The sequence below is a fragment of the Papaver somniferum genome, unplaced genomic scaffold (assembly GCF_003573695.1).
Source record: "Papaver somniferum cultivar HN1 unplaced genomic scaffold, ASM357369v1 unplaced-scaffold_154, whole genome shotgun sequence".
Classification (NCBI taxonomy): Eukaryota; Viridiplantae; Streptophyta; class Magnoliopsida; order Ranunculales; family Papaveraceae; genus Papaver; species Papaver somniferum.
In genome coordinates, this window is record NW_020624820.1 from 6,961,791 (window position 1) to 6,980,133 (window position 18,343).

At 36.7% G+C, this 18,343-nt stretch overlaps 2 protein-coding genes across 2 annotated transcripts; both read right to left on the reverse strand.

Annotated features, from left to right (window-relative positions):
• Positions 1-9,881: 9,881 nt before the first annotated feature.
• On the reverse strand, positions 9,882-12,135 carry LOC113336655 (CO(2)-response secreted protease-like). Its single transcript, XM_026582302.1, has 6 exons — positions 11,987-12,135; positions 11,779-11,876; positions 11,570-11,667; positions 11,325-11,480; positions 11,115-11,226; positions 9,882-11,033 (listed from the first exon to the last, which is right to left on the reverse strand). The coding sequence occupies exons 1-6, from the start codon at positions 12,095-12,097 to the stop codon at positions 10,547-10,549; spliced, it is 1,062 nt and encodes a 353-aa protein (XP_026438087.1). The 5' UTR covers positions 12,098-12,135; the 3' UTR covers positions 9,882-10,546.
• A 1,997-nt stretch (positions 12,136-14,132) lies between these two features.
• Positions 14,133-16,934, reverse strand: LOC113336676. Its single transcript, XM_026582319.1, has 2 exons — positions 15,771-16,934; positions 14,133-14,299 (listed from the first exon to the last, which is right to left on the reverse strand). The coding sequence occupies exon 1, from the start codon at positions 16,903-16,905 to the stop codon at positions 15,820-15,822; it is 1,086 nt and encodes a 361-aa protein (XP_026438104.1). The 5' UTR covers positions 16,906-16,934; the 3' UTR covers positions 14,133-14,299; positions 15,771-15,819.
• Positions 16,935-18,343: the final 1,409 nt, after the last annotated feature.

Below are 18,343 nucleotides of genomic sequence, written 5' to 3' on the forward strand. Positions count from 1 at the left end.
GGTTCCTATGTCGAACATGATCAACTAAATTAATCGTTCTCTTTTGGTTATTTTATTTGTTGATCCGTAAGTTCTCTTATGTCGAGCATGACCAATTAAATTGATCGCTTTTTGTGGTTAATTTGGTTGTGTATTCCAATTGAATTAATCATGGGTTTTCTTGTGATTAATTTGGTTGTTATTTTTTGATTGAACTAACTATGGGTTCTCTTGTTATTATTTCAATTGAATTTTTTGGATACAAATTCATGTTTTCATGTGATTTGGTTGTCCAAAGAAATCCTTCTTTTCTTGTGAAAGTAAGGTCGCCTTTGTTGTTCCTTCGGGGATGACATTTTATGGAGGAGAGTTCTTTTGAACTTGTGCTTAATTGCCAATTCTTTGTTTGGAGTGCGGCTGTGAAATTTTTAGGGGTTATCTTGTATCTTCATTAACTCCTTGATGAATGCATTTAGCTTCGGCTCTATGATTGCATCAAAATTTGTTGGTATGTTAATACACCTTTTGGTCATGATGTATCTCCGTGGAAATTTTATTAGGATCCCACTAATTTTCGTACATTTGGCAAAGTTTTTGGAAAAAAGGGAGAGAATTAATGTGTAGTTCTGTAAGAACCCTCAAGCTCGTCAACGCTATTAGACTAGTCAAGAGACGTATTATCCGATAATAACTCGATTAGTTTAACACGGACGTTAATTAATAGGAATTAATCTAACAACGATCTAGATACGAAGTTAGTACCACTCGATAGATCTCGAAAAGTTATGCATAATGGAGTACTCGAACGTGTCAATCGGATACCAGACGAATAAGTAATCATTAGATGTGTATGGAGGGAAAAATGGTCATTTTGATGTAATCCAACCCGGGCTCCCCTTATCAAGGAAAGTCGGCGAATTAGTAATTCCTCATTGGTCTTATCTAGCAGAAACTAGATCACACTTCTTCTTATCTTCTTTTCTATTCTTTTTCTGTCTTCTTTCTTCAGTTCTTCTCTTCTCCCGTTCTTCTTCCTCCGCGAGTGATGAGAGTTGGTTTGAGAGAGAGATACAATCGATGAGTTAGAGCATGTGTACTAGAAGATGTTTTTGATGTTAATGAAGAGATGAGCGTGGTCTTGATTATTGATTATCGATCGATAAAGTTAGGATTTCTCAGAGAATTGAATTAAAGTTCAAATTAATGATGTATAAGAGGAATTAATGTTTGGGTTTGGCTGATTGAGGAAAGGGTTGGTGTTTAATTGATGAAGTGAAGTTGTTCTGAAGTTGAACTGAAAGGAAAAGATAATTAGGGTTTCTGTTCTTCAAGAAATAGAAATTAGTATTTTGGCGGTACTGGTTTGGTGAATTAGCAATTCAAAGGAAGTTAGTGAATGGGTAAGTCTCTCTGTTGTTTTAAATTCCGTTTTAGAGTTGAATTGGTGGGTTGTTGGTGTTCTGAGAATTAAGACAAGTGGAGAATAATTCAATTCCAGCTGCTTCGGTAAGATTATCATAAGGTGTTGATCAATTGAACGAGTTAGTGTTAAGTTTGAAGATTAAGCAGATGGTGAATCATCTAATTTAGTTTGGAATTTAACCTGAGGTAATAATCCTTTTAGTTCCTAAGTAAATTAGTTCATATTTGAATATTGGTAACCATTGTTGCATAAGATGTGTTATAGATTGAATCCAGAATCCGTTAGATGAATATTAGGTTAATCGTTTGAGCTGAAGGGGTATGTGAGTTGGAACTGGTGCTATTATGAAATGGAGATGGAATTGTAGTTTCTGAACTTAATTCTGAGTTCTTGAAAAACTGATTTAATTCAGTTCTTTGTTAATGGGTTTATTTGGGTGGATATTGAATTACAGTTGGAGAGTGGAGTATAATTTATATGAGTGTTGCATATGAGGTTTGAGATCGTATTACAGTTGAGTTTGGATGTAGTGTTGCTGTCAGTGATTCTGTTATGCAGTTGAGATGAGTTTAGTTCTAGTGGTGTTGAACATGGTTGTAGGTGTGAATTTTTTGAGTTGCAGTCATAACTTAGAGATGTTGGTGGTAGAGACGATGGTGTGTATGAGACAAAAATTGCAGAATGGGTATTACAAGTGGTGATGGTGATGTTGCTTGGCTGGTTGTATTGGATTGATTCTAATGAATTGTAATTACAAGTATATGAACTTAGAAGTACTGTTGGTGCTGAGATGGATATGCAGGTGAAGATTCTGTAGTTGTTAGTAATTTACAAGGATTTGTTAGATGTTGAATGGAGTTACAGTTGTAGCTAATGAACATAATGGGGAGAGCTGCAGTCATGTTGAAATGTAGATGAATTGAATTTGAGGCTGATAGTATATGATGCAGGGATTGAGCTTTAAGAACTGGAAGTTGTGAAGAAGGGTATATGTGTGTTTGAATTGATAAAATGAAGAAAGGATTGGTAATGGGGGTTGTTGGATTGGTTAGTGTTTGTTGTGAAAAGCTTAAAGCTGCAATTGCAGGTAAACCTAGTTTATATTCGTAAATGAAGTTTGAAGTTGTTTAAGAATGAATGAATGAATTTATGTATTGTTTAGTTTGAAGTTAAACTGAGTTAGAATTATATCTGTATGAGAACCTTTAGTCTGTGTGACTAAACTTATTCAGTCTGACTCAGTTTTTCTCTTAGCTGACTCAGTTAATCTAACTGAGTTAAATCAGTGTTAACTCACTGAATTTCTCTTTTGACCTGAGTTGACCAGTTCACCTGACCTTGACCGAATTGGATCGGTTGACTAGACCTGACCTTGAATGTTGAATTGACCTTTGACTGACATTTACCGTTAGTTGAATCAGCTGACCGTTAGTGACCGTTAGTTGACTCAGGTGGACTAGACCTTAGTTAGTGCGCCTGTTTAGTGGACTTTGGTTTAGGACTAGTTATCCTATATTGATAATTTGGACCTTTTATGGTCCGAATTGACCTTTGGTTTCTTCTACAAGTTGTAGATATTCATAAGACTTAGCTAATGGACTATAGAACCAACCTAATCGTATTAGTAAACCTTAGATTTGTTAAAGATAGATAATAAAAAGGTGTAAAGTCATAAATGAGCTTAGAACCATTAGATACACTTGTATGACCCTTGTATGATCCTTTAGGATAAATTCTTTGAGTTCTTGTGTGATTAACAATTAGTCTATATTAACAACGACCGATTCAAAGGACGAACCAGTGGATTATGGATCTCGAGGTAGGCGTGGTTGGTCATCAAAAGAGGTGGGAATATATTTGACTCTTTTGTAACCATCTTTGTTGCTTTTACAAAAGTTTATGCTTAACAAACTCATGCATTGTTTGTCCGTGCATTCCATGCTTTGTTTAAATTGCATTATGATAATTATGTTGATTCTGTGAATCTTTCCACGATTTTGGAAAGGACTTGTAACATTTTGTTTTTCATTATGGATTGTTATGGGAAATGAGAATTTCCACTTGTGGTATATAGGATACTCTCCTTCACAATTATATCTACATGAATTATGTTTTTATGCTTAGAGTGGGTCATCATGGTCTTGGTGATATCAATAGATATTGAGTGTGGTTAGCACGAATATTATACATTGTTTGAAGAAGGAGTTTGTCCATATACATGTTTTTTCATTTCAGTGACTTGGTCACTTTTTAATGTTCGGGAAAATATTATTGTTTTCCAAATATTGCCTTGATTACTTGAAAGTTAAATGTTATTCCTGCTGGGCACCCCTTTTAGGGATGATGTGCTCACCCATTCTCACTTTCAGTTTCAGAGATAGATCAGAGTTGCGCAGCGAAAGCTTCAACAATTGATTTCGTTAGTTGGTTAACTTTTAATACGTTTATTACATTGCATATTGTATTTGTAAACTAGATGACTATTGTGTATGTATCATTTGAGATGAGTTCTTGTATATATATGTTTCTGAGCGGGGCTAGTTTTGTGTTAAGTTTTGTAAGATTTCGTAATTGAATGTTTAAGTAAATGATTTAGTTTTTAGTGCCTCTTATTTAGTTAATCTCTTGGATTAGTCAGCTGCTAGCTTAGGGGGCGCTACAAGTTCACACTACAAATACATATGGTTTACAGATCATTATGTAAGAGGGAGTGGTTTTCATGTTGAGATATGTATTGACTAAGGGGGAGTGATGTATATCACCGTAGTGTTATTGTCAAAGTTGTGATATAATTGAAATTTGATGTTGTATAACAATACTATGACACTGTATAACAATGATTGAGAGCATTTTGTTTTCTCATTGTTATAGCTACAGATCTTCAACAACTTACAACCTTTAGGATCATGGAGCACTTGGAAGTGACGAAGATTTCGAGTCGCGTTGAAGATGCGAAGGAGATCAAGCATGTGGATAAGAAGCTACTTGTTTTTATATTTTTTGTAATCCATATGTATTGATAGTTTTGTCACTAAAATTGACAAAGGGGGAGATTGTTAGAGCATTTCCCGGTCAAACTCGCATGCGTTGTTATATCAAGCATGATTGTCAATGTTAGTGATCAAAACTATAAATCTTGATTTCTAGCCTATTTTTAGATGTCTCGGACTAAGAGATAGATAGTGTAGTTGAGCTTAAATCTCTCGACGTTCATATCTTGAAGACGAAGAACTACTAAGGGAGGCTTGTGGAACTTCTTCGAGAAAAGGTATGTGGAGACTTGAACTTATCTATCATTTGGAAAGTCCATTTCTACTATCTCCTATATTGAGACATAAGTCGTATTACGATATAGTTTTCTCTATACACATTTGAGATTTCGAGCTGAGTATATCTCGCTTAAATATTTCTCAAAATATGTGTTGGTAAGCTTTCGCTTCGACCAAGTTCATCTTATATCATGAAAAAATTGCCGAGTAACATCTTACATGGTTTGTGTGATACAATCATTTGGTGTAAGACTTGGAAGTTTTCAATAATGATTATTTCAATATCTTGAAAATTGATTTGATGCTAATAGTGTGTGAAAACGGCTATTGTCATTATAGAAGAATGTTTCAATGATTGAAATAAAGAGTTGATGATGTAACCATTTTTGGATATAATCATATATAGTATGTTAGCACATTAGTGTATAAGTCCATAAACCGGAAGCCAAGAGTATGCATATGTGTGTATACGAAATTGGTGAAGGAGACAGGTTAAGTATGCGTACCCGTACGCATACTGGCGGAAGTTCTCGAACCGAGAATTTCTGCTGAGTTTGGTTTTGGAAAAACTCTTAACTAGTCACCTTAAGTATGCGTACCCTTACGCATACTTGCGGAAGTTTTTGAACCGAAAATTTCTGCTGAGTTTGGAAACTTTACAAACTCAAAACCGGTTGCTTCAGTACGCATACTTAAGCTGGTTACTTTGTCAAATCGGTCAAGTCCATAAACTTAAACATTTAAATCATAAGGAATGCAATCTTTGCAAACCGTGGATATAATGTTCATGATTGATTCAAGTGAATCAAACATTTCAATTGTGTTTTTATAAACAATTGAACAACTCTTTAACTAGTTTCATTTGAGTCATTTGAACTAGTTATGGTTAAGATGAATAAGGTTGATATGAGAGTAATCATATGGTTAACCTCGGTTAACTATTTTTGAACCAACACGGTGTACACGTTTAGGTACGTGCACATAAACCTAAATGAAGGTACATTTCATTTGTGTGTAACAAGCTAAGTTTGATTAACGGTTGAAAGATATTAGCTTGGTTGAATTAGGTTTTTCATCTAACGGTGATTATTGAATGCTTTGTTACCAAGGTAACTTGGATTGCCAACCCTGATTTGAAAACTATATAAAGGAGAACTCTAGGAACTGGGAAACCTAATCCCCACATCTCATGTGTGTTACTAGTTGCATAACTAGAGTCGATTCTCCTTTAACCTTAGGTTTCTTCTCGAGACCCTGTAGGTTAACGACTTGAAGACTTCATTGGGATTGTGAAGCCATACCCAACTATTATCTTTGTAGTTGCGTGATCTGATCTTGCTGTTTCTATCGTGTTGTGTGAAATTGAAATAATTGACTCGAGATTTTATATCTCTGATAGGCAAGATAGAAAAGTAATCACAAAATAAATTCATCTCATCGTTTGTGATTCTATAATAACTTGTTTCGCTAGTCGATTAAGTTTATTGTGAGGTGATTGATAATACTAGGTTGTTCTTCGGGAATATAAGTCCGGTTTATCAATTGGTTCCTGTTCAGCTTGATTTATCAAAAGACTGAACAAAAACTCTTGGGTATTTCTGTGGAAGACAGATTTATTCAATCATATAGACTTTTCTGTGTGAGACAGATTTGTCTATCAAGTCTTTGACTTTGGTTCATAGCAACTCTTAGTTGTGGGTGAGATCAGCTAAAGGAATCAAGTGCGTAGTATCCTGTTTGGAGCAGAGACGTAAGGAGCGCAACTGTACCTTGAATCAGTGTGAGATTGATTAGGGTTCAACTACAGTCCAGTCCGAAGTTAATTAGTAGTAGTATAGTTTCTGTAGCGGCTCAATATAGTGTGGTGTTCAATCTGGACTAGGTCCCGGGGTTTTTATGCATTTGCGGTTTCCTCATTAACAAAATTCTAGTGTCTGTGTTATTTCTTTTCCGCATTATATTTTGTTATATAATTGAAATATCATAGGTTTTGCGTTAAGATCAATCAATTAGAATATCCAACCTTTGGTTGTTGATTTACATTGATTGCCACTTGAACATTGGTCTTTGGTACCGTTCAAATAACTTCTCTTGTATTTAATCAGACTCGCAGATTTCTATTTGCTGATTGTGGATTGAATTAAGATTTATAGATATCATACTCTTTGATATACTTTAATCTATATTGAGTCTGACTTTCAGAATGCCAAACGAATTGTTGGGTGTGGTTCTTAGACCCCCGCATTTTCAAATGCATCAAATTAATAATCTTATTTCTACGCAGTTAACTGGTAATATAATGGAAGCAAGGATCGTTCCCATGAAGAGAAGTGAGTTTTAGTTGTCAAAGTGTCACAAAGGGGGTTTTGTTTTAGATTTTAAAAATAATAAAATAATCAAAGCAAATAAAGTTGAGTTGTAATCATAGAGAGAGATATGATCGAGGAATCCTTCTTCGTTAATAAACCTTCAATGAGTTATTATACTTTCCTGCTTGTCGTTAATCATAGATTATCACCAACCGTGGAATAACATCTAGCTCAGTGTTATTCCTTAAATTTCTTTGATCACTGAGTATGGAAGCTCTCCAATACCAGATTCTATTCGTCTAAACCACCTAGTAGTAGCTCACTCAAGGTGTAATTTGGTCGAACTCTTTATGTTTTGTGAATTTATAGGTTGATCCTAGTAGTTAGACTCTTAGCTCAAGGTCCACTTTCTAGTGTTGTTTATACACACAATCGCTCCATAGAATCCCTTTGTAAGGTCTCGTGTTCCCTACTTGTGTATAAGTTATTCGAAGATTACTTATATCCTAACTCAATACTAGCAATAGATTAAATCAACAAATCAATTTAGTTGGCCACCTAAACAATCTATCAATCAATTATAAATATTCGATATAGTATAAACAAGCGATAATCATATGAAGAACTTCAAAGTAGATTAATATAATAACTCAAATCTTGTTTACAACTTAGAATTCATCCTCAATCAATAGGTGTTTATCTACTCATGGATATAGAAACATCCATGATATACATATAAGAAAAGTAAAGAGATGATGTTCCGAAAGAGGAATCGCTCTGAAACCCTAGCTAGCGTTAGCTCTGTGTGTAGTTTCTTCTCTCCAAGCCTTACAATTTCGTGATCCCTTGATATGATATCATTTTACATGCCCTAATACCATTTTATAGATTTACATTACTTGGCCTTCAAGTATCTTCGTTGGTTAAGGAACCCGACCCGAAATTACAAAGGAAAGACCCTAACCGTGAATCTTGGCCTTCACAAGTGTGCATACCCGTTTGCATACTTAATTTTGTAATAAAATCCAGGGAAATAAGTATGCATACCCATTTGCAATAGTTACAAATAAGAGAAAAAAAGAGTAATAATACGAAAATATGCAAGAATAATAGCTAAAACAAGTATGGAATGGACACTAAAATCATATGAATTATGAACTTATCACCAGCAAGCTCACGGATTCATCCAATCTTTCATGTGTCTCTCCTCAAAGCAAAAGATTGGTATGAATGGCAGTGTGCAACCTGGTTTACCCAGGGACAATGTGGATGAAGAAATGATTATTCCTATACCGCAAGCGATTCTGGATCGGCGCACAAAAAAGAATAAGCAAGAGGTCTTATTCATTGGCATGGTTTATCCCCTAGTGAAGCTACCTGGGAGGAAGAAGAAGCCTTGAAAATGCAATATCCTGGTACAACCCTTGAGGACAAGGGTTTTGCTTAAGGAGGAAGGAGCTGTTAGAGTCATGATATGGTTTTCCTTAGTAGTAGTTTGAATAAGTTAATTAGTTAGTAGTGCTTTGAATTCGTCAGTCTTATCTTGAATTGTTAGAAACGTGTCTGTAGTGCACATGAACGTGCAGAGTTTATTGTTAAACTTGGGCTATATAAGTCCTGGTGGAGTATGAAGAAGTTATCAATGAAATTTTATTAAACACAGTTGTGTTGTTGGAGGATTGAGTCTCTCGAATAACTCATTTATCTTTACTTTTAGTTACCAGATTTCTTTGATTTCAGTTCACTGATCTTTTTTATTGCAATCTACAGTTATCCATTCTCTGAACCATAACACACCTTTATTTTTATAGCAATTTCGAAGTGTATTGATAGATTTGATGTTTGATGATGGGGCAGTTGATGGTAGAGGTGAGTTCATCTAGCATGCTCTTTGCATTTCGAAGGTATTGTTTTTTTATCTCCATTATTACTCTTATATCTTATTCTTGTATTATCAGCATCTTCATCTTCATCTCCTTCTCCCTCTTCGATATTCATTTACTCATAAAGTCTCCACATAAATCAAGTTTTTGTTTCATTTTAGTTCAATCCAACAAATCTTTATCTATGTGACGGCAACGGGTAACGATTTAGTTGGTAAAGGACTATTTCTAATGTTTTGATGAGGGTTCCAGTAATGAAAATTGAGTAGATCAGTTAAATGTTTGGTCATCAAAAATCAAAATATTTGGTCATTGTGGTGTTCATTTTATGGATATCAATGGTGGTTTCCATTAGTATGTGGCTTTTTATGGGTGATGATTATGGTGGTAGAGGTGAAAGTGAAGATGGTTTTGAAGTAGGTGGTGGTGATCGGCAAAAGCGGCTGCAGCAATAGTGCAGGTGGTGAAATTGACGAAAAACTGTGATAGAAAACGGGCTTATGTCCATGGAATATTTGGGTTTTTCTCAGTATTTCTAAATAATATTTGTTCAGGGTTCGATATTTTCGAGTGTTCTGAGGGTATGAGTTTTGGCTAGGCATTCTCATCGGTTTTGGTCTTTTGTTCGCCCGCTTTGATCTTTTGTTTTGGGTTTTCCATTTTGGGATTTTATAAGCATTTCAACTTTGAAATGTTATCAATATGGGTTGTAAGTTGTAACTTTTACCTGAGTTGTGGTGTATATTGTCCGGATTGAGGCAAATGCGGCTCCGAAGTGGCCCATTTTTACATGATGACACGTCTTACATGAGGCAAATGCAGCTCCAAAGTAAAGTAATTACTGGGATTTAGAGGGATGGATTTTTAGTTTAAATATGTGTCAAAAATATTAAGATGGGCCGCATATAAAATGGATGTGACCCGACCATATTTTAGTCGGAGGGATTGAGACAGATGTCTCAGAGGAAACGGTGGTTCATATGAGACACAGAGCTAAAGCATGAGCAAGAAAGGTCCAAGTAGTTTATCAGACAAAGTTGTCCGATCTCCTTTTGCAAAACAAACCGATTTTTTTTACAATGCTCTATAAGAAATCCAAACGGAGGCCAAAAGAAATAACAGCAACAGCAGCTCTCTCATGTGCCCCGCTATATGACATTCACAGCGAATACCAGTCGGACCCAATGCTTCCCATCTGACCAATTCACTGACCCAAATTTGTACCCTTTTGTTGTTGCCCCTTTCCCGTCGAATGAGACCTCGAAAGAAGCTTTTCTATGCTCAGGGGAAAATACAAGCGTCTCTGGTGAAACACGAACTACCAAATCATCAGGCGAATCTATTTTCACATTGTAAGTTGAACTTGGATGACCAACATTTGTAACTGTTCGTGTTATTGTCCGAGCACCTTGAAGCTTGCCAATGGAGATAGATGGAAAGTTGATATCAGAGATGAGATCTTCTGAAGAATTGGTAGGCCAATATGCCAACACCAGGAGCTGCTAAGTCTGGCTGATTAACACAAAACTTTACCAAATAAGATCCTGTAATTACTTCATGCTTATACGTTTCATGATTCACATTTCTTGTTAGTTTGTAAAAGCCATAGTGGAAACCTTGAGAATGCCTTCTGTTAGTTATCCAGGGCCTCGAGATGACATATCGGCAACAACCGGCGCAGGTTCAAACTTTGGTATATCTACAGATCGAAGGATTGTTGCAGTTGCATTCCTGTATCCAAGATGGAGTCGGCCCACTATTCCCCGCAGCAGCAATTACCAAAATCCCTGCTTGAACAGCATGCAAGGACCCTAAGGCAATTGGATCATCTAAAAACGTCGAGTTTTGGATTGACAATCCTAATGAGATTGATATGATATCAACTCCATCTTGAATTGCATCGTCAATAGCTTTCAGTGACGCAGAAGCAGAACAACTAACACTGTTACAAACTTTATAGACTGCAAATCTGCTTGATGTAAAACCGCCTTTTGCTAATCCTCTCGCAAGCCCCTGGTCGTTAGCGTTGGGTACCAGATTACCTACGGCTATAGATGTCACATGAGTCCCGTGACCTGTTTCATCCCTCGGCGAACCTATTGGCTTTGATGTACTTGTGTCATTGCTGCTTGACTCGGTGAGGTCATAGTATCTTGCACCTATTAATTTTCTACAATGGCACGTAGTGTCAGTGTGCAGCAAATGTAAGCCGCTGAGTTGGGTGCTTGGGCATACAGTCTAGGGAAGTTACCTGTTACAGTCAGACTTTTTGAAATCACTGCCTTCCATGCAAGTCCCTTTCCATCTTGAAGGGATCTCGCTGAAACCATCGTCACCGAAACTCGGAGATTCCGGCCAAATTCCTAGTAGAACACATATTAAGAAACAAAAAATTAGAACTCGTTGAGGAAAAATAAAAATGAAGGACAAAAGAGAAGAGCAGAACCAAGAGGGTATGCACCTGAGTCTATGACTCCAATGATGACATCGTTAGAACCGTTTGGATATAGACGCTGGATCCTCGCCATGCCTGAGCTACTCTCCAGGAAATCCCATGAACGTGTCGTGTGAAGATCGAGCTCCGTATCAGGGAATATGGACAAAATCTCATCGCTCTCTGCATTATGATTGGGAAGCCGAAACAAACAATTATTTATTACTCTACATTTCCAAGTATCTATTATATCTAGAAAGCTGAAATCCTACCAGATAGTAATGAAGCTTCATCTTCAGTAAGCATAGCTGAGAACCCTTTAAACGAATGATGGTATATGTGTTTGAGAAACAATCTTTCTTTCGCTTCGCTGCAAAATCAATTACCAACATCGTTAATCACATGGCGGCACTAACACATGTTCAGCCTTGCGGTAGCGCCAACGGCCGGATGAAATTTTCTGTGTGCAAGTAGTATTAACCTTGGAATGACTGAGGATAACAGTGTCAGATGAGATAGTTTGGCATCTTCAATATCTCCTTGTTCCTTGGTGCTTCTTCCCATATACACAATGTATGACTGATTCATCAATAAAGGTAAGAAAAACTAATTAATAATAACAAAAAGTTTCAAGTATATATGCAATTAAGCATTTAAACATGAACAGGCCGGTTATCTCTATTCCGTACCTTTGCGGACGGATTAGCAGTAACTGGATGGAGGAGTGAAAGAGCAAGGAGCGGAAGAAGACTAATCAAATAGAAGAGATTACGGTGAAGGTGCTCAAATGACAACGCCATGATTCTTAGCTAGAGAAATGTAACAACAACTGAATCAACTTTGGGTTAATCGGTATGTCTTAGTGGGAAGTGAAGTGCCTGTATTTATATGTGAATACGAAGATATGGATTCTTATGCTTTTTGACAAATCAGGAGGGTTGTGGATATGTTTTCGTTACTTTTTTAAATTGAAGCCATCGTCAAGATTTGAATGCTTTCTCTGACTCTAGAGAAAAAGGTTACCCACTTGCATTTCTTTATTTAGGCACAACGGGTTGGACTTCAGCTGATTGCTAACAAAATGAATGCAAAAGTAAATGCAACTCTGGCCGGTGAAGCTAGAATTTGTTTTTCCAATTTGTTTCTCATCTCGGCAGTGAAGTTAGGACAAAACAGTTTTTGCCTTGGCTTTGTACACTTCACTTAACTTGGGACCCCCCGCTAGCAGCAGAGAAAAATAAATGCTGGATAATAGATATGGCGTACGATGAGGCCTGATCCTCCTATACCCGGCGGCTAATTATCGAAAAAAGAATTACACATGTTTGTTTGCTTTTTTGTTTAAGGCAAATATGGTCCATCTGAGTCGGCGATAAATTTATGCTTTGTCGTCAGGATGAAGTGTTCCGCCTTTGGAAAGTAGCCAACTAGGTGCCATAGATGATGATTCTTCTGCCCCGCAAAAGCTGATCTTTTCCCTTTTTTTTTTTTTTTTTTTTTTTTTTTGTCTCACTTTAAATGATCTATTTTACTTTTATGAACAATTATTTACTTGTGGTTATCGTTGTTAAAATTTTCTCCAAAAAACATAGAGAATTTGGGAATCATGTTTATACTTATTGTACAGACCTTTCAGAATGTTCCTAATGGTTTAACATTTACAGATACTGTTAGTTTTTGAGATATCCTCCTAGTCTTTGTGACAATCCACGTTTTATGGGCCTATTATTGGTTGGGAAGCAAAAAACAGGACACGATACAAACTCAGAGACCGGCAAAATATAAAATAATCAAAATGCTAACACGTATATATAGATTAATTAATTAAATGAATTGTATATACGAAGATTAAAGTGTTACTCTATATCAAGTAAATTAATTTTTATGCCATTAAGTTCAGTTGATGGAAAAATCGACTGTTATACTGATTTCCCTAGTACTAGATTATCCAACTAGTATAATGAAGTTTTGATTATTTTTAGACGTGCATTGTGTCAATGTCAATGGAGTATTGATTTTAAGATGTTCACTGTGCCAATGTCCCAGCGCATCCTGTGTCCGACGCTAATACAATGCCATTAGTGGTGTGTCGATACTTATGAGATGGTGTCCCTTAAATATGAGGGGGTCGCCATAGAGAATCCATCCGGTCATAAGCCGGCGAATACCCCTATCCGGACATCCACTGTTCAGATATTTCTCATGCGTTCACTAAATTACCAAATGAGAATCTAAATGGCTCTTTTGTTTTATCCCGTAGCCCCAAACTTGCCGTAGGAGTTGATAAGAAGAGGTAGGATGATGGCACGTGAGGACCCACGTGATCAAGTAGAGAAATATCGGGAAGAAAGGAAATTGCCTTTCAAAAGAATTCTTTCGCCTTCCCTCAACTATGAATGCACAGGAAGCCAAGCTAGTCTGTTTTGAAGCCTTGAGTGAAGTATAAATTGGCAGCCAAGTAAGCCTGTACCGCATACAGCAGACGGGACAGCATATACCTTACGGCCTTGCAACATACGCCACACAGTTGGCTTCTCCTGTGTGCAATAGCTTACCCAAGCTACAATTTTTGGCAAAAAAACAGATTCTGCGATCACGTAGCTAGCTCTCTTACTTAGATTAGAAGAGCTCAACAAAAAAATTCTTAGTTAGAAGAGCCCGGTATAAAAACCAAAAGTTCACCGTCTTTCGCCTTCATCTCATTTGTTTCGGCTGTGCTTTCAGCCATTCAAGTGCAGAGGATCATAAGGCAAACTTAGTGGTACCATCAATCAAAAAAGGAACAGGCTTTCCAAAATTAAAGTAATGCTATGAAAATTCCTAAGTTAAATACTTCGATAGTCTTAGCTCATTTAAGAGAAGATAGAAAATAAATGTACCACAAGGCATGTCTTGTACCAAACAAAAGTACGGAAGTTGCGACTGACAGAAAGAAATTAAACAAACGCATTTGGTTCAGACTTCAGAGTTGTGATAGGGATTCAATCTTTGTCACCTAGGAACTGCAAAATATAAGCAAGGAGAGCAGGAAAATTATTAGTAGCCAGAAAATTTAAAACGACCAAAATCAGAGTCTACAAAGAACAAGCTAAATAAGCATAAGACAACGTAAATTGATTAGACATAGTCAAATGCCAAAATTGAACTAGATCTGAATTAAGAAAAAAACACAGCATAAGATATTGATGTGGTCAAGCAAACAAACTGTTAAAATAAAAATCGACTATTGAAAGAAAAGCCTCGTCTAGTTAAAATCATAACCCAAAAGCATTAGCCCTGTCTGGTTACTGTCGGTAAACAAGGATATGCTAGAGAAAATTTGTGCTTCACTAATTCATGTGGTTCTACTACCATACTGAGCCACATTAGGAATAAAGTTGGGAAATATAACAACACTAACCCCTGAGAAAATAAAGTAAAATGACATAATATCCTTCTTTTCAGTTAAGTAGCATATTTCAGATATCCTACCTAAAAATATACACAAACCTACTGTAGCTCTATATGGCATGTACCCTATTGAACAGACTGTAAGGAGGACAAGGAGCATTTGGCAAACCATGACAAGTAGTTTCAAAACCTGCACTTACCAACATCCACATTTCCTAATACCCATCCTCTCTAAGCCGACTGACACCCAACATAATCCAAGCATACAACACACTACAGTTAAATCCTTCCGAATGTCTGTGCCACACCACTAACAGCAAAATTCTCCACTTTCAAAACTCTACACAACAATGACCTACAAAGTTAACACCGAAACTGGGACACTCAACCACCACCATGACCTTAGTATTTAGCAACTAACCATATTGTGTCATCGCAGTTCAAAAACAAATCATAGAAGTATTAACTTCAAACAAAAACAGTAATGGCATAAAAGAGTATTATCGAGACTGTATCCACGGACAATCATTCAATTTCCAGATTTCAAGAATTTACTTCCAGGTAACATCAAACAATCAAAATTTTGCAATTAGCAATCACAACTCAGTCGCGATGTTCAACATGAGCTGCTTTATACACTTTTATAATTCCTAAGCTCGGAAAAAGAGAAATTCTTGTTTAACTTTTAAAGCACCATGAGTCCCAAGTCACAATGTTAACGAAAGCAATGTACGGAGTACTATTCAGTAGAAACATTGGTCATCAGAGACTACTATTATTGTACACTCTAAATTTTAATACTACATTACTACACCAAGCAGTATCACATACTCATTTCATAATCAAAGTGAGAAATCAAGCAGTAATTTCATTGTTTTCACATTATGAATAAGCAAGGAAATGAAGTAAGGCTATGCTTTTCAAATGCTAAATTTGGGAGAAATTCGGAAGTAGTTTTTTTTCCCTCTCATGCTTTCACTTTGTTTGGTAATGGAGAGCTGTAATGCTTACTAAGTTGGCACCATCTTTATAAGCATTGAAAATGCAAACAAAATCAAAGAGAAGGAGAAAGAAAAGTAGTACCTTGAGACATCCAACTCAAGCAATTAAAAAGGCAAGCCTTGTATCTCCTTCAAAACATGCTGCAGAGCTTTGTAGACACAGGTGTGAGGTTGTCGAATAGAGTGAGAATCCCTCTTAATTCTCCGGGTTGATAATTGAGTCCATGCTTTTCATTCATTGTGTAGGCATCATATGCTTTTCTGTCCCGAAAGTAAACGTAAATAGTTTCTGACATTTCTCTTTTCATGATGATAACATTTGTACCTGAAATAGCTTCAATAGAAAGATCTCGAATTCCACTCCAGTCACAAGGCGTTCTGACCTTCTCATATGACCACTTATCAGTACCATCGTCTTGATTAAGTATCCACAACGAAATCGGACAATCTGGTGTAAACTTTAATACAGCTATGTGACCATCAACCTCCAACAACTCAACAGTTTGTGGATATTTCTTGGGGCTTCTAGTGACATGTTCAGGAATAGAGATAACTTTAAATTTCTCAGTTCTAACATCAAACACCATCATCACTTCACCCTTGCGAGTATATCGGAAACGCCAGTATATCTTACCCCTCACATAAACAGCTTTGCTTTCTTCATTGTAATGGCCAAGCTCACCCACATAACAAACCTTACTTGCTAAACTGTAAGGTGGAACTGCATCTATCCTTCTCCATTTATTCTCACCTATAGTGAAGACTTCGCATACTTGTTCTTCATCAGCTCCAACTTCTTCTAGGTCAGCAGCATGTTCAAACACTCCAGAATCCTTACCATCCACAAATTTTTTCATGCAGAAGACTTGACATTGCAGAGTGTATGGCATGCTTGGTATGTACATTGATAGGCCTCTCACTACTCCTTTTTTCTTGATACCCGATATGCACAGGACTTTGTGTTCCTTTGTTTTTGGACTATATCCAAATGCAATGCAATTAACTACACGTCTTCTCTCCTCACCAACATTCTCATTAACAGTAGTCGTTTCGATCCACGGTGTTCTCTCCCCGGTGTTAGGATTGTAAATGAGAAATGCCTCACGACGAGACTGAATACACACCAAACCAGCCACAGCCTGTGTAGGTATACCAAAAACAGGCCGATCCAGTTCCAATTTCTGAACCTCAGTTGGAGAAAGCGTTGTGAAATCCATAGTTCCTCCTGTTCTTTCGGATTCATCAAATCTTGGTATTGGAGGTGAGCTGACAAACAAGACTTTTTTCGTTTCACGACTATGAAATCGATGGTGTAAGTCGATCAGGTAGGAATCTGTTTCGATCAAGGATTTCCATTGTGTACATACAGATTTCAACCTCATGAGGTGTTTAGATCGAAGTCTGCTTAGTATATCGCACATTATGTAATGATCACTAGCTGGGGTTTTTCCATTTCTATTCACACAGGCTATAACTTTACTAGTACCAATATCAGATGATACTTGCATCATTTTCATGGAATTATCGATACGAAGAAGATGGTTAGTAGGATTTTCAGTACCTTTTTCTCGCTGGTTCTCCTTGTTCTCGTTTTCCTTGTCCATTTTTTTTTCAGAGCTGCGGTGGAGGAGTTTTTGCTGCTGAAAATGAAAATCTAGGTCGAATTATAGTGATGGTGTTCTTTATAAAAGGTGTTTTTAAGATGCGTAACCCTGGAGTTTTTGGTTTTGAGCACAAATCTTTCATCTCATTTATATTAAGGACGTTAATTTTTTAAATATCGGCGGACTCCTTGCCAAATCTGTGCTTATCTGCTGACAGTTGTCCCCCGGCCTTTGCGATCAATTTTTCGTTCGTAGAAAAACCGGTGTCGGAAATTTGTTCGTGGAAAAATCGGTATCGGGAAAATTTTGTTGTCCTTGTGTTTTTCTTTAATAATTAAAAGTCTCGTTGTAATGAGAAAATCAACTCAATTAGAGCAACTGCAGTGGTGCGATCAAAACCAAAGATCAAAGATAAAAAAAAAGACCAAAATTTGGGTTTAGTCCGTGTTGTGACGCAACGGTACATGATTAAAATTTCATCAGGCGGACTTTAAAAGTCCGCCCCATTCTTTGTAAATTTTAACAGGCGGACTTTAAAAGTCCGCCTCATTCTTTTTTTTTTAATTTAATTAAAATTTCATCGGGCGTAATTTAAATCTCCGTCCGTTAACAAGCGTACTTTAAATTTACGCCCAGCAACAAGCGTACTTTAAATTTACGCCCGACTATATTAGAATTTGGGATTTGGTCGCGACCATATTTGGTCTGGAATTTGATCTTTGGTTGGGATTTGATCTTTACTCCGTCCCACTGTGTTACGATCTCATCCCAAATTTTTGGTTATACTCGCCCACTGTGGATGCTCTTATGAGACCAAAACACCGAGTCGTGAGTAATTTAGATTCTTTAGCTTTTTTTATTTTATTTTATTTTATTTTATTTTACAAAACAATCGTCCCTAAAGGGCCTAAACTACTTCATAAATCTTTCGCTTAGGGTTTTATGTAATTACAGGGTTCGAATCTCAATTTTGCTTACGAGATGGAGCACCCGAACTATTGATCATTTGATGGTTCTTTGATCAGCTATTCCATTTATTTTTTAAAGGATA

Coding starts and splice junctions, on each gene's coding strand:
- LOC113336655 (XM_026582302.1), bottom strand. CDS start 12,097: ATGGCGTTGTCATTTGAGCACCTTCACCGTAATCTCTTCTATTTGATT. Junction 11,668..11,778: donor TTATCCTCAGTCATTCCAAG/GTTAATACTACT, acceptor TTGATTTTGCAG/CGAAGCGAAAGAAAGATTGT. Junction 11,034..11,114: donor AAAAAGTCTGACTGTAACAG/GTAACTTCCCTA, acceptor GTGCCATTGTAG/AAAATTAATAGGTGCAAGAT.
- LOC113336676 (XM_026582319.1), bottom strand. CDS start 16,905: ATGGATTTCACAACGCTTTCTCCAACTGAGGTTCAGAAATTGGAACTG.